At 38.9% G+C, this 23,128-nt stretch overlaps 1 protein-coding gene and 3 non-coding genes across 4 annotated transcripts; all 4 read left to right on the forward strand.

The window, feature by feature from the left end:
- Positions 1–1,762: 1,762 nt before the first annotated feature.
- eif4a2 (eukaryotic translation initiation factor 4A2) lies at positions 1,763–18,638 on the forward strand. Its single transcript, XM_057857796.1, has 11 exons — positions 1,763–1,875; positions 3,535–3,580; positions 7,300–7,432; positions 10,739–10,878; positions 12,459–12,627; positions 12,695–12,804; positions 14,759–14,902; positions 16,301–16,438; positions 16,498–16,587; positions 17,778–17,857; positions 17,922–18,638. Exons 1-11 carry the CDS (start codon positions 1,847–1,849, stop codon positions 18,064–18,066), a joined length of 1,224 nt encoding a protein of 407 aa, XP_057713779.1. The 5' UTR covers positions 1,763–1,846; the 3' UTR covers positions 18,067–18,638.
- LOC130930511 (small nucleolar RNA SNORD2) lies at positions 7,477–7,548 on the forward strand. The gene has a single exon (XR_009067069.1). It is a non-coding gene; the product is annotated as a small nucleolar RNA SNORD2 (small nucleolar RNA).
- LOC130930510 (small nucleolar RNA SNORD2) lies at positions 11,939–12,010 on the forward strand. Its single transcript, XR_009067068.1, has one exon. It is a non-coding gene; the product is annotated as a small nucleolar RNA SNORD2 (small nucleolar RNA).
- LOC130930509 (small nucleolar RNA SNORA81) lies at positions 14,928–15,113 on the forward strand. Its single transcript, XR_009067067.1, has one exon. It is a non-coding gene; the product is annotated as a small nucleolar RNA SNORA81 (small nucleolar RNA).
- Positions 18,639–23,128: the final 4,490 nt, after the last annotated feature.

Raw genomic sequence — 23,128 nt, forward strand, 5'->3', positions numbered from 1 at the left:
CAGGGGTTACACAGGATGTAAGTGAATGTAGCCTTCAAGCACAAAACTTCATAGCTAACAAAGACTGATTATATATATGGCGTAAAACATTCAGGTGACTTGAAGTTCCGCTCTGAGACCCCCAATTTGGCCAACTTTCAATATTGTCCAATATGCGTGTGAGATACGTCATTGGAAAGCTTAAAATCTCTGGGGGTAGAAAAATTTTTAACAGGAGGGCATTTTAAAAAAACAACAACAATTTTTCTAAACAGCGCAACCATATCTGGAGGTGAGCAGATGAAAGAGCAGAATTAAAGACGCCATGACTTTAACGAGATATTATCGTGTACTTACCTTGTTTCAGTCCAAAAACTCCATATAGCGTGTATCACTGAGTGTCAAGAAACAGCTGTGAATAGCCACAGCGGGATTTTTGGGGGATTTTATGGGTGAAACATGGTAATATAACAAGGGTCGCGATGCAGACATCAAGGAGTGGTCGAGATTTTATTTTCCATATATTTACCCTTTTAAACGTTTTGTTTTTTATTTTTCATTTTTTGGATCGATTATTTATCATCTAACATATCGGAGAAAATGCAATGGTAACAAAAAAACAACATTATTTAAGCGATAGTGATGACTTTTTTACAGACACCATTTTTTCATTGTGACACCATTTGTCAAGTTTAAAATATGTGAGTGAATAATTTTTTAAAGTCGTTTTTTTTTTTAAACGAAATATTAGACATCAATTAATGATTCTTAGCTGAAAATGACATTTGGAATAATAACTATAATTAATTACTTTTGTTTTATGGCTGAGTTGAAACAAAAGCGGTTGCGCGACGTCTGTAAACGGGGGTTACAGGGTAACACGGACAAATTAAAAATAGTTCGGGGGCTTGATGCGCCATGAATCTTCTATGGCAGCATATAGATATATTGTTCTATCAAACACAACAGTTGTTTTGGCTTAAAATACAGCACTTTATTTTAAAGAGGAGTGCAAGAGCAGAAACTGCTTTTTCAGTCTTGTATGTGTTTTCTGCCATATATATGTAGATATATATATATATATATGTATATACTGTACATATATATGTATACATGGTGATTCAAAAAGAATGTGCCAAAACCATTGCGGTAGGCTATATTTTTAAAATAAAGCTTTACAAGTGCTCAATGTGACCAGTGGCACAAATTAATAAATGCATGATGATTTTGGCACATTCTTTTTTTATATCACTCTGTATATCTAGCTTATTTCTCATCCCATTTTAAAGGATCATTTTATCAATACCGAAGAACGTTCATTCACTGCCACCCTCCCATTTCAAAAGGAATTGGACGTCTATAAGTGATATCATCATTTAAAATCACAGCAAGAACATGAAAAGAGCCACATGATTGGACGTCTATCATCGTCAATGACATTGAAACAGTTAATGTGTTGCTTCTGGCTTCACCTGAATATTACATTGTTGATAATAATACATTTGCATTCAACCGCTCCTTTGGCTCAATGACAATCTTGTTACGCAACCTCGATGGGACTACTTCTGTCCTTTCGCGGGCACTGTAGTAGCCGCAGCACCCTTTATCACCGCAAAATAATTCCGCTGATAAATATAGCAAGCTACTATATGCGTTATTAACTCATTTGTGAAGACACAATTACAACCATTCAATACGTTTTCTGCGGTACTAAGATGTTTTAAAAATATCTACATTTAATACAGAGTAGTATTTCGGAGGACAGAGAGTAGTGAGTTGAAACGGCGAAAGTAGTTCGGCCACATAAAGCCAGTTGACGTCGCCATTAGCGATCTTTCCAGTCGCATGCCGAGCAGCCATACGTACCATGTCTAACGATTCTGCTGATTACAACAGGTAAAAATTACCACGTGTTTTGACTAACGATTGGAACACTGCGTTGGTTCGAAGCGTATTAAGTTTTTTATTAGCTCTAAATGTTGTGGAATTCCTGAATATCTGACTAGGCCCTGAATCCGACGCCGTAATCGTGAGCTAACGTATGACTGGTATGCGTCCGCGTCGAGACCCAATTTTTTTTTACGAATGCAACGGAAAAGTCACTCTTTTTATATACATAGTCATATTTTTGTCATGCATGCTAAGGTAATATTGTAATAGGGGTGTGCTACGTTTCCACTGAGTTGACTGTGATCCAATTTTCGACGGACTGTACAGTACGGTACAGTATAGGCCCCAATTGTCCGACATGTTCTGCGGTCGAACTGGGGCTCCATGTTGCAATTTTACGTGGGTAACTTTTAAATAAAAGTCCAAACGCAGGTACGAAACTCGCACGGTTGCATCAGTGGGACTTGAGTGGAACGTAGGCAATCGAGCCCTGCCCGGTAGGCTTTTGGAATTGGACTCGTGACGTTATTATTACATATATGCGTTACGGGCCAAGGTCATTCCAACATTGCACACCGAGCAATTGCGTTACAACTTAATCATACTTAGTCATAAGTTAACGTTGGTCTGACACGAATGCCCCACAACCGTGCAGTCTTCACGTGGTGCAACCACGTGGTCGCAGGGACCCATCGAGGGATGGGGGGGGGGGGGGGGGGGCTCATGTATGTACTTAAAATACTCACTATATACTAGAAATATTGAAATAATGTATTTTCATCAGTGTACAAGTCTGAAGCTGAGAAAAATCAATCCATCTACAAATCCTACTCAAGCTCCCATCCCTCCCAGTTAAAATAGATTGGACTTCTATCTCTTTTAATGATCTGAATGTAGATGGGGGATAAGTTTTTAGAGCTAAAGTCACTCCTGACAAACCGGACCTTTTTAGGGTAAGGGACTATTTTTGGCCCTTTTTAAAAAATGTGTGGCTTAATTGTAGTGTTTCACCGATACCATTTTTGGACTCTCATCATTTATTCCAACACCCGGCTGTGTAATATAGACTGATGCCAGTACTGTACTGATTTACAGTTTTGTATTATTATTATTATTTTTTTTTGATAATGTACTTTTTTATTGTTTAAATACTAAGTTACTGCATAGATGACAGTAATTGCTATCATGACTTTGTGCCAGACACCGAATCTGGGAAGTTGGAATATGTAAACATAACTGAGAAAAGTCGCCATATTTTGTTTTGCCTTCTTTGTGGTGCATTATGGGTCAATAACATTATTGAAAATAACACAGATTTTGACTCGGTGCAACTGTAATGAAAGCTGAATGCTTGGACATGAGATTTTCCTTTATTTTTTACAAAGTAAGAAATCTGCTAAATTTTATAGTTTTTAAAAAATGTGTATAAAATGGATTGAATATTGATGGTGCTGTACTTGAGGTGAAAACACATTAGTTATGAATTTACGACTCTAAAATCGGTTTCAAAAAAATTTTGGTTACGTAGGTTGGAGTGGGCCACCTAATAGACAACGGCATATTTCTTCTGTGCAACACTAATTGTCATGCCGACTCTGTGGGGGAGGGGAATCGATCGATCGATCAATCAATCAATGAATGAAACTTTTTATTTTGTCTTTACAGCGACCATGTGGGGCCAGATGGGATGGAGCCAGATGGTGTCATCGAGGTACTTTTAACTCTACGATCGCTTTAAGAATCGATTAATCCATGACTTATTTTGGGATGATGCAACTAATCTGCTCATATATAGATCACGTCATTGACTGTTATGTACATAGACATAACAATATTGAGATTTATTTTTTTTTTTTTTTTTCAATTTACTTAATTCAACATGCTGTAAAGTCTAAACTACCCCGAGCATCTAACACCTAAGGCGTCTGTGCGGAAACTCAAACAGGACTCTGCAGGCCATGCTTTGCTCATTCTAATAATACATTTTATTAGGAAAGAAATACATTATAAACAAAATCGAAACGGTACTAGGGTACACCGAACGATTCAACATATCCACGTGAAGCCTTATGTTTAACAATAGTGATGTAAAGTTGATGTATTTTTTCTTCCCTCCATTTGTACTGTCAGCCGCCAAATTAGAGATTAGGAGTGGGAACCTCTTGGTACCTCACGATAAGATACGATTTGCGATACAAAACTCACCATAACGATGATCTGATAATATGGCGATACAACAATTATCCATACATTGATCAGGAAATCATATAGGATATTCTACAAACAACTAATAAACAGAAAAACAAGCTTCTGCTGTAAATTGGAATGAGTTTATCACTAGTAGACGTCCAATCCATTTGAACTGGGAGGGTGGATTAGTTTGTTCGCTGCTATCCCTGCCACTTCAAACAGATTGAACGGCTGTGGCAGTCAGTGCCAGGCAATGAGGTAATTTTGGGCCATTGAAGGTCATTTACCTATTGATTTTCAGTTACTTCCTGTTGATTTTGGGATATTTTATGGGTCAGTTCCTGTTTATTTTGAGTTACAGAAGAGGAAGTGACCTGTAAATGCCCTAAAATGAACAGCAAGTGACCTGTAAATGCCCCGAAAATTGGACAGAATGATGGTGAATGCTCTGGTTTCGAATGAATGAACAAACGTACCCAGTCTAAATGGATTGGGCGTCGAGCACCGTCAATGCAGCCTTAGTTAACTGAGACACTATTTTGGTGTCAGATTTTGGTGGCAACTTGTTGGTTCCTTTGTATTTATTTTTTTTAGACATTGACACCTTTTTAAAAGGACACTCAGGTGACTTCAAGTTCCGCTCTGAGACCCCCAATTTGGCCAAATTTCAAAATTGTCCGATATAAATGTGTGATACATCATTGGAAAGCTTAAAATCTCCATTTTCTGGGGGAAGAAACATTTTGAACAGGAGGGCATTTAAAAAAAACAAAACAAAAAAAACCCGCAAAACCCTATCTGGAGGTGAGAGCAGAATTACAGATGCCATGACTTAAACAAGATATTGTCGCGTACATACCGTAATTTCCCGAATATAAGGCGCATCCGTGTATAATGCGCACCCCAAATTTACTTGTAAAATCTAGGGGAAATTATTGTACCCGTTTAAAACGCGCACCCTATTTTTAGCACCAATAAATAGAAGAATACAAGAAAACAGAGCTCGTGTACAGATACAGAAATGTCATTTTACTGACTGGTGAAACACAGCACAAGCATAGCACATGGGTAGTTCAAAACATTACCATAAACTGACAATATTTACGGTAATAATATGATTTTACAACTTCTCCAATTTACCAGAATCTCGGAGAAAACAAAACAGGTGTGACTTTTCTTTTAAAGGCTGCTGTATAACTTCATCATGATGAATAAATGTTTCTTCCATGGATTGATACGGTAAAATGAAAGTGAGAGCGTAAGTCGGATATCCGAGAGAGCTCATCGCTGTCGACGCCACAGTAACAATAGGAACTGTTATTATTTGGGTTTGAGTTCCCTGAGGGACAGATATAGTTGACGGACACACACAGGAAGTCTGTGTTATGGTCCGAGTTGCGGAGCTGCAATAAACGTTGACTCAAATGAGTTCAAGAAACTAAATTCTGTGCTTTATGAAGAGTGGAAAAAGCAGAATTCAACACAGACGAAATTATTCGGCCGATCAGAGTGAAGTATTACTGAAACAAAATGGTGACGTCACGTACCGTAATGGTCGGCAACGGCTCGCCGCATACGTTTCTTCAACACAACGCGGCCGTGTCAAAAAAAAACCCATCGGTTTTTATATATTTATATATATATATATATATACACACACACATACATACCGTAATTTTCGGACTATAAGCCGCTACTTTTTTCCTTCATTTTGATACCTGTGTCTTATAGTCCAGTGCGGCTTATATGTTGATTTGAGTTAATGGGTAACACTTTATGTGACAGCGGCATCATAAGACTGTCATAAAACAGTCATAATTACGACATGATACTATCATGAGCATTACTGAATGCTTATGTTATTAAGTATCATCCGGGAAATTATGTCACTTGCTTCATTTATTTCCAGCTTGAATTTTTACATCCATTCAAAAGTGAAATCTTTTGCCGGATAACACTAAATGACATCTGTTATAAGCATTCATTAATGCTCAGGACAGTGTCATGTCAATAATTATGATTGTCTAATGACGGTCTTATGTCGCCACTGTCAAATACCATACCTTAACAAATACCATAACTAACAATTGATGAAACAACTGGAACAGTAACTGAAGAAGTAATTAGCACAGAACATGAATTTTGATTAAAATTTACATCTGTGCAATGCAATGCATGCTAGGAGGCATGTTGGATGACAACAGTGTTTACAGCAGGTGGCAGCAGAGGTTGCCTGTTGCTGGTTGCCAAGGGAGCAGTGATGGCCAATGAGGCTTCTTGAAGGAATGAAGCTTTGCAGCCAATTGGTTCAAAGCTTCATGGTGGTTCATTTGGTCTTATGACAGTCGTATGATGCCTCTGTCAAATTAAGTGGGACCGGTTACTATCTTTTGGTGTAAATATCCCATAAAACAGTGAGGATAGCTGCGGCTTATAGTCCAGTGCGGCTTATCTATGAACAAATGCCGTTTTGGGGCCAAATTTGGTGGGCTGCGGCTTAGTCAGGTGCGCCTTATAGTGCGAAAATTAGGGTATATGTGTGTGTGTATATATATATATATATATATATATGTATTTCTGTCTCCATCCATGTACCCGTTTATAATGCACACCATGATTTTACAAATTGATTTTGGGGGGTGGGGAGTGCGCGTTATATTCGGGAAATTACGGTACCTTGTTTCGATCCAAAAACTCCATGTAGCATGTATCACCGAGTGGGATACAAAGTATCACCCTATATCACCATTTTGGATATTTTGTCACACACCTCTTAGAGATCGACAGATATGGGTTTTTCAGGAATGATACCGATTAAAAATCGTTACGGGGCTGATAACCAATTCTTGGAGCCTATATTCATTTGCAGTAGAGTGTAAAAAAATAAAAAATAATAATAATAATAACAATGAATAATGCAAACCCTGAACCTCATTGAAATCCCTGAAGCATGTTTATTGAATTGCACAAGTAGAAAAATAATAGCTCCAGAAGTGCCTAAATTTCCTAGACTCAAAAAAATCTCCTATAAAGTTCAATAAAAGGTGAAATAAATAGCTCTAGCTCTCTAGAAATACAAGGTCATAACGTATCTCACGAAATCTATTGAATACATAGAATGGATTTTTCGCCTCGGCATCTTTGAAATAGTTGCTTAATTTGATAATTTGATCACTTATGAGTTGTTGACTTAATTGTGGCTGACATTTGTGCTCATACAAGTTTTTTCCCCCCCCTCAGAGTAATTGGAACGACATTACCGACAACTTTGATGACATGAACCTGAAGGAGACGCTCCTTCGGGGAATTTACGCTTATGGTTTTGAGAAGCCGTCGGCCATTCAGCAGAGGGCTATCATCCCGTGCATTAAAGGTACACTCATTTTATTTGAACAAAAACAGAAAATGAGTAAAGTTGAGTGAAATGATGCTTAACCATCTTTCGGGACTTACCCATTCATGGGGATAAGCTTTTTTCACTGATCACTCAACTTAAGTTTTAACCGCTCTCCCAGTCTTTATTTGGCACCGATTGACCACCACGGAAAACTTGAGATATGATCCTTTTAATTTCATATTAGTAACTGTGGATGAACTATTCAAACTAGGAACAATTTTCTCCACTAGAGGGCACTCATGCGTTGGACGAATAAATCTATTTTTCTCTTGCCGAAATTCATTGATTTTTTTTTTTTTTTGACTTAATGTGGTTATGTAAGGGGTTATTGTACAGTATCATTGTAACATCAGTTCATATAGATACCTATGTTGAGAAAAAAAATCAAATTTGTTAGCAGTTACTCATTACTTGAGTATTATTTTCACCGAATACTTTTTTACTTATGCTTGAGTACAATTTTTGGATGAGTAATATTTTGAAGTAACGGTACTCGAGTACAATTTTTGGCTACTCTACCCACCTCTGTGCACGGTTATATCAAGGGCGTAGGTTTGGTCTCAATATTGGCAGGGACAATATAACGTCATAACCTGCACGTACACTTTTTGTTGAGGACGGGACATTTAATAAGACCAAACAGAATGGGTGAATGGGGTTCAGGGCTACATTTCTCACTAATATGAACCTTAATAATTGATAGGCTAAATGTAAATCTGTATTGACTTGACTTTCAAACTGCAAATTTATAACACCTTTATCTGATTTTTTATTAAATCTAGTCGAACAATTTTCTCCATCTTGTTTTGAGTGTATTCTTCACTTATTTTAAGTAAATATTACTGCAGTATTTGTTTTCAAGGCCGTACATCTAGAAGTCGTTTATTCTTCATCTAGATCAAGAAAAAATGCTTTCAAATTATGTTTTGAACAACATCTATTCTTGAATTATGTTTGTAAGTTTAATATATATATATATATATATATATATATATATATATAAATATACAAAAATATACAAACTTTTTGCTTAAAATAAGTCTTAAGCTTATTTTCAGCTAGGTATTTTCAAGAAATCGGAGTAAAACTTACTTGAAGCACTGTCAGATAATTTCACTTCTAGTAGGTTTACACTGAAAATGAGAGCCCCCCCCCCCCCCCCCCCCCCGAGTTTTAAGGAGGTAAGGTTTTGCAGTGCATATGTATTGCTTTAGGTTGTACATCGTTCGATTTAAACCTTTGTTTTTAAAACCACTAGAGAAAATTTTTGGAAACTTCCAGAATAAGTGTCTGGAGTTTCTAATTAAATCTAAATGGCAACATTTGAACACATATTATATTAGCATACACAAGAAATACAAACTTATCAGTCTCTTAACTAGAGGTGGGAATCTTTGGGCACCTAACGATTTTATTACGATTCAGAGCCACCTATTCCCCCCCGCTTTTAATGTTTTGTACATTAGTTCCAAAATTGTTCAAAAATCCTCTCAGGCTAAACCAAACTACTTTTTCCGGATCAATTTAACAGTTAATAACAGTAAATAAAATACTCAAGTCCCCATTCTGTATCAGCAGCCTTAAACTACATTCAATTCATTTAATGTTGTGAATCAACCATTAAAGTAGTTAAAATTATTTCCATTCTGTCTACTTTCGACATGTCAGTTTTAAAACCGTTTTAATCATTTAAAGATAGATTCAAGTCAAGATTTTGCTGAATTAGGACTGTTTTCGACAAAAGTTAATTAGGTTCGCTACAACAGAGCCTTCTGGAGAAATCTACTGCTTTAACATGGTGGCTGTTAATGCCGGCAAGTCTGTCATGTCGCATCTTGTTCTCTAATACATGTTCTAATGGCGCCGCAGTCGTCTGTCATTTTGCATCTTGTTCTACATATATGTGCGATCTACCGTCGCCGAATGTAGCCGTTTGTTTGTAGCAACTAGCAACTGGCGATGTTAGTAGCTGCTGTCAACCACAGTCGGGTATTAGTTGTTGTTGTTGTTTTTTTTTATCTAGCAGCATTAGTTGAACATGATATTTACTCTCAGTCCGTTCCTCATTGCGTCCCGAAGACCGTGCTGATTGTGTTTTAGTTCCGCTTTACGAGGTACAATTCAATAATCAGAATTTGGATGTCTGTGAATCGTTTTCGAATCTTCCGCGGCCAAATCGCGAATAACCTAAGAATCGGAAATTTTGCACGCCTCTACTCTTAACTATCCAGGAATGCAAAAAATAAACATTTCTGCGCATGCGCGTAACGTTAAAATTGGCCGCAAATGCAGCGCTTCCAAAGTAAACGCTACAAACTTTCGATAAAGAAAGGAACATTTACTTAGGTTTGATCATGGACGGACATATAGAAAAGTTCTTCTCAGGCACATCCTGCCATGTACACGACTCGACTGGGGTGTCAAGTCATCAGCCAGTCAAACATGCGTCTGAGGGGGAAAAATGGACTAGCACATTTAGAAAAAGTGAAAAGGGGTCAATGTAAGTCTGAACATGTTGAAAGTACTGTAATTCGCTTGATAATGGTAGGGTCAATTCTATCCTTAAAACATATGGAAAGATCTAAATTACCTATATAACTGAAGTCATAACATAATGCAAATAAGGTTGCGTAAAAGTTGGTGGGGACAATTTGAGCATTCTGAAAAGTTGCTAGTGTTATGTCCCTACCGTCCCTATGCAGAGCTACGCCCTTGGTTTATATGTACTCTGTATTGAAGTACTTTTGAACTAATTGCTTGATATAAACCATGATAGATGTTCCATTCATTTAATCGGGGAGGACTGGCTGTGTATTTCATCCTACATATTTATAAATGTTTTTGAAAACTTTTAAATGTTCATATATTTGTTTTTTCCCCTTTTCAGATATTAACATTAAAAAAGAAATGAAGAGCTAGATATCCAATCCATTCAAACTGGGAGGACTGCCTGTGAAATGCTCCTGTTTCATGCTTTTTACTTTAATTATCCTTTTTGAATTTATATATTTAAGTTGGAAACGTTTTAAGAATAAGACAATATTCCTATACTTTTTTTTAAATTTAGAGAATGCTTTTAATAAAAAATGTATGCAACATTAAAAGTAAATTTAGTATTTGATGTTAACTCTATAGATGCTACTGGCACGGCCAGATGTCCAATTCCTTTTGACAAAGACTGAACGGACATCTGACGACGGTCCTCCCGGCGGAAAGGAACGGGACATCTAGCGCCGTGCTTATTATTTTTCTTTAATTGTGTGCCCTTTTGCCCGTCATCAGGCTATGATGTGATTGCCCAAGCCCAGTCAGGCACTGGCAAGACGGCCACATTTGCCATCTCTATCTTGCAGCAGCTGGACATAGAGCAGAAGGAGACTCAGGCTCTGGTCTTGGCTCCCACCCGAGAGCTGGCTCAGCAGGTATGCTGTTCCCGAGGTCATGAAAACCTCACCAGTGTCTCAGACCTAGGCCGCACATTGAGGACACTATTCAAATCCAAAAGGTACCGTTCTCCAAAGACTCGTCGAAATTGCGCAAATGTCAACCCCCCCGCCCCGCCCCCCGTCCCTAAGATTCGGTGTAGTCCTCGTCCGTGACTGCACTGGTCTGAAAGGTGATTCGGCTCAAACTGCCCCCTCCCCTTTTAGGGTCATTCCGTTTCGATTGGCACGCTCTCCCCACTGACGCCTCTTTAGTTTGCCCGCGTTGTATCATTGAGGTAGTGTAGGCTCTCCACATATAAAATTCAATTAAATTATTTAACCATATCTTGGGATTTTGCCTCTAACGTCCAGGTATGGGCCAAAAATATTGTCTTAAACATTTTTTTTTTTTTTTTAAAGATTGCTTGACTTCCTCTTGATATTGGGGCATTCCCAGGTCACTACCTGTTCCGAGATTGAAACGTTCCAAAAATTCACATGACACAAGCTCTTTGGATTTTTTTTTTGCACCAAAAGCACTTTTTGGTTTCACTTTGTTGATTTTGGGGCATTTCTGGGTCACTTTGGATTTTGTCCCAACTTTCATGGTTGCACCTTAAACACATTACAAATAGGGCTGTCATAACAATTTAAAATTTTTAATCGAGTTAATCGCAGCTTAAAAATTAATAGTAATTAATTGCAATTCAAACCATCTCTAAAATGTGTCATATTTTTCTGTAAATTATTGTTGGAATGGAAATATAAGATGCAAGACAGATGTATACATTCAGGCGAGGAGGCAAACATGATCCAGGGTCACCATATAATAACCCTCGGACCTGCAAAAAAAAAAAAAAAAAACTCCATTGCTGGTCATTATTTTTGACACCAAAAAAAAAAAAAAAAGAAAAGTTAAAAGTGACTCAGGAATGCCCCAAAATGGTCAAAAAATGACCTAAAAGTGCTCCAAACCCAGAAATTAACATCCAAAATGTACAGTAAGTGGCCAAAAGAATTGTCCTGCCGTTGACATCAATGGATATCCGATCCTGTTGAGTGAAATGATGCTTAACCATCTTTCGGGACTTACCCAATCATGGGGATATTTTTTTTTCGCTGATCACTCAACTGGGAGTACCTTTCGGTGCCATGATGATGGTGGACGTCCAATCGCTTCCAATTAAAACCTATCAATAGAAGTCCAATCCATTTGAAGTGGATTTTCAACAGATTAGGCATCTATTGCTGTCAGTGGCAGCCGATGAGTTAACGAGTGACCTGAAAAAGCCCCGAAATGAATAGGAAGTGACCCATCATCATGTCATTTTTTTTTTTTTTTTTTTTTTTTCAGAAATGGTACGTTCTAGTTAATGTCGACTGATCGCTAATTAAGCTCGTATGAGCTTTGTTTCTCGAGTATGAATTCAAACTGTTTGAAATGTGCGTCAATGGGGAGCTTTTGCCAACGGAGACGGAATGAGCCTTCAGTGTGAATAAAGCGACGGAAGGCCCGGCATCTTTCGGGACCCGGTCGTGACTGTCGTTGAAAGAAACGCCGCCTCTCCGCTTTACAGATTCAGAAGGTCATCCTGGCTCTGGGCGACTACATGGGGGCCACCTGCCACGCCTGCATCGGAGGCACCAATCTCCGCAGCGAGATCCAGAAGCTTCAGGCCGAGGCGCCGCACATAGTGGTGGGCACGCCGGGTCGGGTCTACGACATGCTCAACAGGAGGCATTTGTGTAAGCGCCGACGTCCGTCCGAGGCCCGAACGAGCCGGCGCTCACGGCGACGCCTTGCTCCCGACAGCTCCTAAATGGATCAAGATGTTTGTTCTGGACGAAGCGGACGAGATGTTGAGTCGAGGTTTCAAAGATCAGATCTACGAGATCTTCCAGAAACTGAGTACAAACATTCAGGTGAGGCTTTTTAGTAGTGTTGCATCTTTTCTAACCAAAAAAATGTTCCTAAATGACTGAATCATTCAATGTAAAATCGTCGCTAACTCCTTGACGGCCATCGATGGCACTGGTCATCCAATCCATTTGAAGTGAGAAGTGAGTGGATGAAATAAGCCTTCACAGCCAGTCCTCCCAGTTCAATTAGATTGGAGCGTGTGCCGATCACGTGATGGCAAAAAAAAAAAAAAAAAAAAAATTAACAGCAAAACCCTATCTGGAGGTGAGCACACGCGAGAGCAGAATTACAGACACCATGACTTTAATGAAATATTATCGCGTATTACCTTGTTTCGATCCAAAACTTCCATGTAGCATGTATCACCAAGTGCCAAGACACAGCTGTGAATGGCCACAGCTGTATTTTGGGGGGATTTTATGGGTGAAACATGGTCATATAACAAGCGTTGCGATGCAGAAATCGCAGACATCAAGGAGTGGTCGAAATTTTCTTTTTCATATATTTACCCTTTTAAACCCCCCCCCCCCCCCAACAAATTTTTTTTGTTTGAATCGATTATTTATCATCTAACATATTGGAGAAAATGCGACAGTTACAAAAACAATACAATAAAGCGATAGTTATAAGGTACGTATCCGTGAGTTTTTTTAGACACCATTTTTTTCATTGTGACGTAATTTGTTCAAAAGTTTAAAAATATGCGAGTGAATAATTTTTTAAAGTCTTTTTTTTTTTTTTTTTTTTTTTTTTTTTTTTTTTTAAACTAAATATTAGACATCAATTAATGATTCAAAGCTAAAAATGACATTTTGAATTATAAATTGGTTACCTTTGTTTTATGGCTGGGTTGAAACAAAAGCAGTTGCGCGACGTCTGTAAACGGGGGTTACCAGGGTAAAACTGACAAATTAAAAAGTTTGGGGGCTTCATGCGCCATGAATCTGCTATGGCAGCATATAGACATATTGTTCTATCAAACACAACAGTTGTTTTTGCTTAAAATACAGCACTTTATTTTAAAGAGGAGTGCAAGAGCAGAAACTGCTTTTTCAGTCTTGTCTGTGTTTTCCGCCATATATGTTTGCATCTTATTCTATGCTGCCTGATTGCTAAACATGACAGTTACTCTACTTTCTCTTTAGTTTCTCTATTTGACTGACGACAAGCAGCTTTAGCCAATCTTTAATGCCAGAACAAAGATTCGTGCATGGTGACAAACTACGACACAGCATTTCACAAATATGAGGAACATGGCACAAAATTAAAAGGTAACAAAATGTAGAACATTGCACATAATCTGGGTAGACATGCAACCCTCACCCCCCATTAAATACCCATAAAGAGACAAACTAATTTTGATTTACACTCAGCAACGTGTTAAAGCCTTTTGTGCATGAAGTCTTAAGATGTCTGACACTGTCAAGAAAACAGTCAAAATGTTGTTTCAAAAATGTGACACCAAAAACAGTCATTGGTTTAAAAGTTACTTTGACAGATGTATTTTCTGGCCCATATCAGCTGTAATGCTGCTCTGTGTCAAGGAATGTTCCCTCCTGTACTGAAAACCCTCTCAGAGCTAATGTTCATGTTGCAACAGTGCCCCCCTTCTCCAGTGTTCGGGTGGTGTAATTGCAGTTTACATCGAGCAATTTTTTTTTTTGTTTGTTTGTTTCTGTTGACGAAAAAGATAACCCTGGGCGATAAAAACAATAGTTAGCCCACGTTGACATTAATGTATGGAAATATTATACATTTGTATGTGCTTTTTTCATTTTTCCTTATTAAATGACCAAGGGACCGGTACACTGTATCTGCAGATCCCTCAAATCAGGTGGCTCCAAAATTGGATTGGGACAACCAAAGTCCAGCTAGTTTTGTGATGAGTTCAATGGGTTAGCTGACATAGTGGTCCTTGCGTAGCTAAAATTGACAAAGCTGATTTTGACTTATAAGGTGGTCCTCCTGTCGGCCACCATGCCAACGGACGTGCTGGAGGTGACCAAGAAATTCATGCGTGATCCCATCCGCATTTTGGTGAAGAAAGAAGAGCTTACCCTGGAGGGTATTAAGCAGTTCTACATCAACGTGGAGCGGGAGGTAAGTCGCTGGCTCGGATCGCCCGGCCTTCCCTTTAAAGCACCCTGCTGAAACCGCGTGAGCCCTAGCCTCTCGGGGCCGGGCTCGGGCGGGCGTGTGAGCACGGGTACACCGGGGAAGGAGATTAAAAGGCACCGTTTCGCAAAGAGGCGCGGAGGGACCTCTTTCCTAATGTCCACTCTCCGTGGTCTCGAGATTCGGCGCTACATTGTTGGACTTTATTCGGATCCTGTACATTGTTGAAATCAAAACAATACAGATGTTCTGTTTTTTTTTTAAGCCTCTGAATTTATAAGTTGACATTGACGGCAAGAGATTTCCAATCCATTCAACCTGGAAGGCCCTGCCTGCCCGTTGCCGTCAATATCACCGAATGAGTTCAAAGTCAATTAGGGCTGCAGCAATCGATTATTTTAGTAGTCGATTATTCGATGAACTAGTTAGTTCGAATAATCGAGTAATCAGATAAGGAACATGAAAAATTCAAATACCTATGCTCAGCCTCAGTGTTTAAAAAAAAAATAAAAAATGAGGATCTATGTACAAAAAAGAATAATTGGCTCACTTATATAGCAAAAGTTGGCTACCTTAAATGCTAATGTTTTTTTTACAATGCTCTTAACTAATGGTTCGGACACATATTCCCACAAAAAACTGCTAAATATACCCATAAACTAACGAATTCATTAAAAAAACATTGGCTCAAACATTGCTTTTGGTGATCTTAACAGGGAGCAGATGGAGTCACCCTTGCGATATGAGGCAGATCAGAGGGCAGTGTATCCACTGAAATCAATAAAACTAAATGCAAACACTTTCAAAATAAACCATTACGCCACTTAAATTAAGCAAATACTCGAAGCAGCAAAATTCGATTTTTTTTTAATCTAATGGATTAATCGTTGTCTTTATTTTTAAAAGAATTATCACATAAAAAAGGGAAAATAACAGCCATGTTCTGCCTGTTCATGTATTTTTTCAAAATGTATAGTTTTAAATGAAGAAAAACTAAATGATTTTTAAAAAATATTTCAATTATATTTCAAGTCTTTTAATAAAAAAGCAGAAAAATAAGATTTTCTGTGTTTATTCCAACTGATTTTTTTTTTATTGAAAATGAAACAAAATTTCTCAAAAAAAAAAAAAACTACCATTTTTTCTTATTTAAAAAGTTAAATATTCTATTTTGCTTTTAATTTAAATGATCGTAAACAGAAAAAAAGTTTTAACTAATTTGAACCATTTGTATTTCCTTCTTTTACATTTGTTTTTGAAGAAAAACATCCAGTGTTTCTATGATCTAAAGAGTTCATGTCCATCCATGAAGTGATGAGTGGACTATCCGAATAATTGTTTGAGGCGGGCGTACCTGATGGATTTTTTGTGTGTGCGAGGCAGGAGTGGAAGTTAGACACCCTGTGCGACCTCTACGAGACTCTGACCATCACGCAGGCGGTCATCTTTCTCAACACCCGAAGAAAAGTGGACTGGCTGACCGAGAAGATGCACGCCAGGGACTTTACCGTTTCCGCTCTGGTAGGTTCGGCCCGGCGACTTCCGGCGGCTCCCGCGAGTGACGCTTTCTCCGTCCGCAGCACGGAGATATGGACCAGAAGGAGCGCGACGTCATTATGAGGGAGTTTAGGTCTGGCTCCAGCAGAGTCTTGATCACTACAGACTTGCTGGTGAGTATCAAGTAAATTATAGGGATTCGGACGTCAAAGGCAGACAATGAGTTGAAATGACTCCCTGTAGATTTTTGGTCACTACATATCTAAGCCTGTTGCGATATGCAAAAAATGAATTTATCGCACGGTAAATAAAAACGAGGATGGTCGTCTTCCCAGCTGCGTACACGCGTGCAGGTTGATGCATAAGATTCCAGTTCCTTTTACAAATGTTTATTGGTCATCGACACACTGTAGAATTAAAGTTCAGACATACAAAATAAGGAAACTCATCCATATTAAGATTGTAAAACGTTAGCATTGCTACATTGAGGCTAATGGAGGGGGAAATGTTAGCCTGTTATAAATCATTGACAGTCTTCTCCAAAACAGAAAATAGCAGTTAAAAGGTGACACCTCAAACATGAAAAATCGCTGAAAAGAAAATAAAGCGAGAGACTGCAATCTCCTTCTCGCTTCCCCTACATCACAGCTCCCCGTCCGATCGTCTCTTAAGGGGGCCTTGCATAGTTACGGACATTACGATACACAATGAATAGGTTGCCGCTGAACCCTTCACACTAGGCTGCTGGTAGTTTGAAACTGCCTTTTTTTTTTTAAAAAAAAAAAAGAGTACAATTTAAATCTTTTGCACGGCGGTTGTTTTATTTTGGTGTGGTGGTGCGCCACAATAATTTATATTGTGTAAGCCCCCGACTTACAGGCGTTGCACATTGGCTGACGGATGTGACCCGTTTATACACAGTTACTTATCCACCATTGATCCTGTAACGCTCTAATGCATGTATGTTTTTTTTGTTTTGTTTTTTACCCTTACAGAACACTAATTACACAAGGGGTGTCCAAGTCCGGTCCTTGTGAGCCCCTATCCAGCTTTTTTTTCCTCATGTCTCCCTCCTCCAACATACCTGAATCAAATGATCAGGCTCCTCCTGATGAGCTGATCATTTGATTCACGTGTGTTCAAGGAGGGAGACGTGGAAAACAAAATGGATTGGGGCTCTCAACATAGGCACCCCCGAACCACCACAACATCTAGTTTGTCACCTGGGTTTCCAGATAATGCTAACTTTTGAATAGCTGTCCACTGTCCCCCGTTTTTTTTTTCCCCTCTCCGATTTTGGACTCTTATTTAAAAAAAAAAAAAAAATTTTTTTTTTTTTGTTTTGTTTTGTTTTTTTGGGCAGGCTCGTGGTATCGACGTGCAGCAAGTCTCCCTGGTCATCAACTACGACCTCCCCACAAACCGAGAGAACTACATTCACAGGTGAGCGATTGGACTTTGCGAGCGCTCCGGAGTTTCTCCCGAGTCTCAAGGCCTTCCCCCGCAGAATCGGCCGCGGCGGTCGCTTCGGCAGAAAGGGAGTGGCCATCAACTTTGTGACCGAAGAGGACAAGAGGATCCTGCGCGACATCGAGACGTTTTACAATACCACGGTGGAGGAGATGCCCATGAACGTGGCTGACCTCATTTGAGCCTCATTTCTCAAAAAATTACGCGGCGATAGCCGACCGTACACTTGCATTGTGCTTCTATTGTTCCGCGGTGGAGACGTTCAAATAAAAAAAAAAAATTTAAACTTATCGATGCTAAATTTTGCGAGGCGATATTATCGACGCTAGTCCTTACGGGACGCTCGTCGAGCGAGAATCTGCGACGGGAGCGCCAGTCGGAGCCATGGGCTCCCTTCCGTTGGTCCTTTTCAGGCATTTCTTTTCTCCCTCTTTTATTCTAACGCGTATATTGGATGTGCTCCACCGTTTAGTAACCTACTTGTGGACTAAAAGGTATAAGTGCTGTATAAAGTCAGCAAATTGTGTTATGCTAACATGTGCGATGTGTTGTAGGCCTGCTTAGTAGAGGGCACGCGTTATGTATTCTATAGTACATTTGTATTTGCTTTTCTGTGAATGAATATTTAATTGTTTTGACCCAAACGGAGCATCCCTTTGTTTGCCGTTGTCATGTATTAGCCTCCCTCCCCTGCACTACTTTTCAAAGCACCCCTCAAACTTAAGAATGTCTTAATAAATGTAAATTGCTTTAATCGCTTGTACTGCTTCTCTTCCTTCAGTTTTTAAAAACAATTTTATTGAACTAGAAACTTGCGTGGCTCACTTTTATTTTGGGTCACTTCCCATTGGCTTCCAAATAGTGCCAGACGTCCAAGTGGGGCTGGCCAGCCCCGGGTGACTAGGTGTAGCGACTTGCGCCCCCAAAAGACTATTTTGAAAATACAGGTAGTCCTTGGGTTATGACCAGTGTTGGGCACGTTACTTTTTGGAAGAAGTAGTGAGTAACTGAATTACTCTATAGTAAAAGTAACTAGTTACCAGGGAAAGTAACTATTTCCGTTACTTTAAAATGTTGTATGTCAAAGCATTTGAAATTTTCTGAGCAGTATTCGATTCAGTTGAATAGAGAACAGACAGTTGTTATAGAACCTTGTAATATTTATTGCACCTCACCAGCAACAGATTTATCCTACACTTGAGGTGCAACAAAAATAAACAGTGAACAATAAAGAGTTTAAAGGGTATGACAACACCTGGGGAAATGCTAATATTCCATCATTTATCCATAAATGCATGCCTTTTGGATTCACATCATGCCACTTCATGTAATTACACACATCGCAACACCAAGAAAATGATAGAAATTTGGATCGATTGTCAAGCTAAAAGGACCAGCCCACGAGATCCCGGAAATCTAGCATGTTGTGTACGTGACGTCACTACAAGGAAACCACCGGCTCAGTGCTTAGTATTGAATGGCGAATGAATGTATTGATATGATAATATTGAATGAATTTTGTTTCTAGTTGCAGCGACGAATCCGACGTAACGAACATTCTTCTAATGGTGACGAGGAGAGTTCTGAACGTTTTTTTTTTGGTGTTTTGGGTTATCGGCCCAAACGAAAGCCACTGCAGCCTAATGAAAGGATCATTGGAAGGAGCAATCACACTGATGAAAAACTGGCAACCGTGTGGGAAAAACAATGGTTTGTTTTGCATTTCTTTTTGTGAAGCTGATACACCGTGACCGCAAAATAAAGTAATGTAAAGAACATTGTGCCATCACAGGTTTTCGCTCTGCCAACAGACACAAATATGGATGGGATTAGAGGATTTGTTCTATATATTTTACGAGCGACAATTTATACATGTGTCCAGTCCTATATCTGATGCGTGATATGTTTTATATTATAAAAGAGTACTCACTCTGGCCATTTCCCTCCTTTGCTTAGCCTGGGGTGGTCTCATCAGAGCCAGTCATCGTCCTCTTTCTTGATATCTCGGGACATTTAGGTGGCTGCGCGTGTATGGTGGCTGCTTTCATCAGCAATTTCTTAGCAAAACCTGATTTCATTTGTCCATAGTTCGAATAGCTTTCAGGTGTAAAAATGCGCATTACACAAAACCGTGCCGGAGGCTGGGTCTGCCAAATTAGCCCTCTTAGCACGGACGAACTTTACTCATTGTCTGCGTAGTCCAGCTCTTTTTCTCGCGTTCGGGAACTCTTGTGTACTACATTGCGACAAATGGCTATTTGTACACCACATAGCATGACAGGTTTGAACAATTTTAGCGATTTTTGATAAAACACGAACGCAACTCTCACCGATAAACAACGATGGCACCTGCCTCGACCTTTTGTTTCCTTGTTGTGACGTCTCCTCCCCATTCGGCTGTTTCCGGAATACTTTAGGAAATGTTTGTAAATTTCGATCCATTTTCGATAATTGCTCATGAATGTGATTTTTTCTTTTTGTTAACTTCATATTTGTTATCTTGCCACATAACGGTTCTATTGATATCTCACAGCCCCTTAGTATTATAATATTGTACTAAGTAATAGTATCGTATTTTTTTTAACACTCCAAGGCTGCGTGACTTCACCATTGTAAACCGGAAGGGGTCAACATAGAAGCGCGCTTGCATACAACCCATGCTAGTACTGCTTGCTTTCTGCAGGTAATCTTTGAAAAAATTCTAAACACTGCTGCTATGGAAGTTGTACAAACGACTCAAGACATTACGAAATACAACCCCTAACAAAAAGTATGGAATCACTAGTCTCGGATGAGCACTCACTCGGACATTATATCATGTAGAAAAAATAATTAGTTCAAAAGTGCAACTCTTTAGCATTCAGAAACACTGAAATGAATAAAAACATTGTGGTGGTCAGTAAATGTTACTGTTATAGAGCAAGTGCGGGTAAATATATATGGAACCACTCCATTCTGAGGAAAAAAATATGGAATCGTGAGAAACAAACAAAAACATAACAATCAAAACATCTCTAGTATTTAGTAGCACCACCTCCGGCTTTTATGACAGCTTGCAGTCTCTGAGGCATGGAATTGAGTATTCTTCATTCATTTGATGCCAACTCTCTTTGATTGCAGTTGCCAGATCATCCTTGCAGGTCGGAGCCATTTTTTAAAAAAAATTTCTACCTCAGGTTTTCAATAGGGTTGAGATTCAATTCAATTTTATTTGTATATCCCTATATCACAACAAGTTTGTCTCAAAGGGCTTTGCAAAGGCAATATGATACACAGTCAGAAACAGTAGATTAATTACATGAAGTTCTAGTCCCAAGTCCTGAGCATCCCTCATCCTTAGACCTTCCATGTCGGCAAGGAAAAACTCCATGAGACCAAAAAAGTTAGACCTGGGCTATTTGCAGGCCATGACATTGACTGGATGAGTCTTTCTCCAAGGAATGCTTTAACAGTTGTAGCTCTGTGGCATGATGCGTTGTCATCTTGGAAAATGACAAACATATTTGAAGGGATAAGAAAGCTGTCTAAAATTTCAATGGAAACTTGTGCATTTATTGAAGATTTAACCACAGTGCCTTTGCCTGACATACAGCCCCATATCATCAAGGACTGGGGGAATTTTGATGTTTTCTTCAGGCAGTCATTTTTGTATATCTCACTGGAACAGCACCAAACAAAAGTTCCAGCATCATTGCCTTGTCAAGAGTCAAGAATCTGCATTGGACGAGGTGTCAAGTCATGAATCTACATTGGAGAAGGTGATGCTGCTGACACTTTTGTTTGGTGCTGTTCCAGTGAGAAAATAAGCTTTTGATCAAAAAGTTATATATGTTAAATATTGCTATTGAACCTGAAAATATAGGTGATTATCTCTTCATTTGGTGATTTTTTTTTAATCTAGTGTAAAATCTGACTTTTAAAGCCATTTTAAGTTGTGTTATTATTCGGGCTGTCAAACAAAACTTTTAATCGATTTAATTACAGCATAAAAATTCATCGTAATTAATCGCCATTCAAACGATCTATAAAATATGCCATATTTTTCTGTAAATTATTGTTGGAATGGAAAGATAAGACACAAGACGGATATATACATTCGACATACGGTACATAAGTACCGTATTTGTTGATTAAAACAATGAATCAACATGATGGCATTAACATTATTAACATTGTTAAAGCGATCCATGGATAGACTTTTAGTTCTTAAAAGATAAATGTGAGTACAAGTTATAGAAATTTTATATTAAATACCCTCTCAATGTTTTCGTTTTAATAAAATTTGTAAAATTTTCAATCAAAAAATAAACTAGTAGCCCGCCATTGTTGATGTCAATAATTACACAATGCTCATGTGTGCTTAAGCCCATAAAATCAGTCGCACCCAAGTGCCAGCAGAAGGCGACAAAACTCCAAAAAACACAAGTAACAAGTTGGCATTGCACTGTGCTGTCATTTTAATCTGTTTGGGCGGGGCATGTGCGTTAATTGCGTCAAATATTTTAACGTGATTAATCCAAAAAATTAATTACCGCCTGTTAAAGAGATAATTTTGACAGCCCTAGTTATTATACTTTATAAAAAATAATGACTCTGGATTTTATAAGGGAACGACTGAATTTTTTTATGCCGCTGCTCATGGAGACATATATGACTAAGGTAGGTGCCTGTTTTGGTTTCAGGTCGGTAAAAGCTTAGGTTTTGCAAATATTTGAAACAAGTTTTTGAAAATAACCCCCTACCAATCGGCACCGTTTTCCGTGTCCTGTCAATAGGTTATGAAGACTATGCATATTAGTGTTGTATCGGTCGCGAACGATTCGTTCTTTTTGAACGAATTGTTTGGGTGAACGAGACCGAACTAATCACCATCTGCACTGATTCGTTCTATGAAGTTGGTGGCGCTTGTTCGCTGCGTGGGAGGGCGTTGAGCAAGCGGCAGCGTCTTCTGACATCGCACACGACCAATCAGACGCCAGCCTCATCGCGGGCAGGGGAGGGAGCGGAAACAGAATCATGGCGTATGTCACTCATTTCCACGTGTGGCCAATAAGCAGCCAGCGTGCAGGCAGGGGGGAAAGACTGAGTTTTGTCACTTCCCGTTCAGTGATTCGGTCCTCCGGTTCCTGACCTAGCTTGCTGCTAACTTGACTTTCCAGTAATGACTATGCGGTGAACGAGTCATAAAATGAAAGGAAACGACTTTGTCACATATTTGTTAACGTGGAGCCTATCAAATGCTGC

The sequence above is a fragment of the Corythoichthys intestinalis genome, chromosome 14 (genome assembly GCF_030265065.1).
Source record: "Corythoichthys intestinalis isolate RoL2023-P3 chromosome 14, ASM3026506v1, whole genome shotgun sequence".
In the NCBI taxonomy this organism is placed as follows: Eukaryota; Metazoa; Chordata; class Actinopteri; order Syngnathiformes; family Syngnathidae; genus Corythoichthys; species Corythoichthys intestinalis.

Bases quoted from the DNA above. Each gene is read 5' to 3' on its own strand.
- eif4a2 (XM_057857796.1), top strand. From the start codon at position 1,847: ATGTCTAACGATTCTGCTGATTACAACAG. The intron at 10,879-12,458 runs GTATGCTGTTCC...TCCGCTTTACAG, and splicing joins CCCGAGAGCTGGCTCAGCAG to ATTCAGAAGGTCATCCTGGC. The intron at 12,628-12,694 runs GTAAGCGCCGAC...TGCTCCCGACAG, and splicing joins GCTCAACAGGAGGCATTTGT to CTCCTAAATGGATCAAGATG.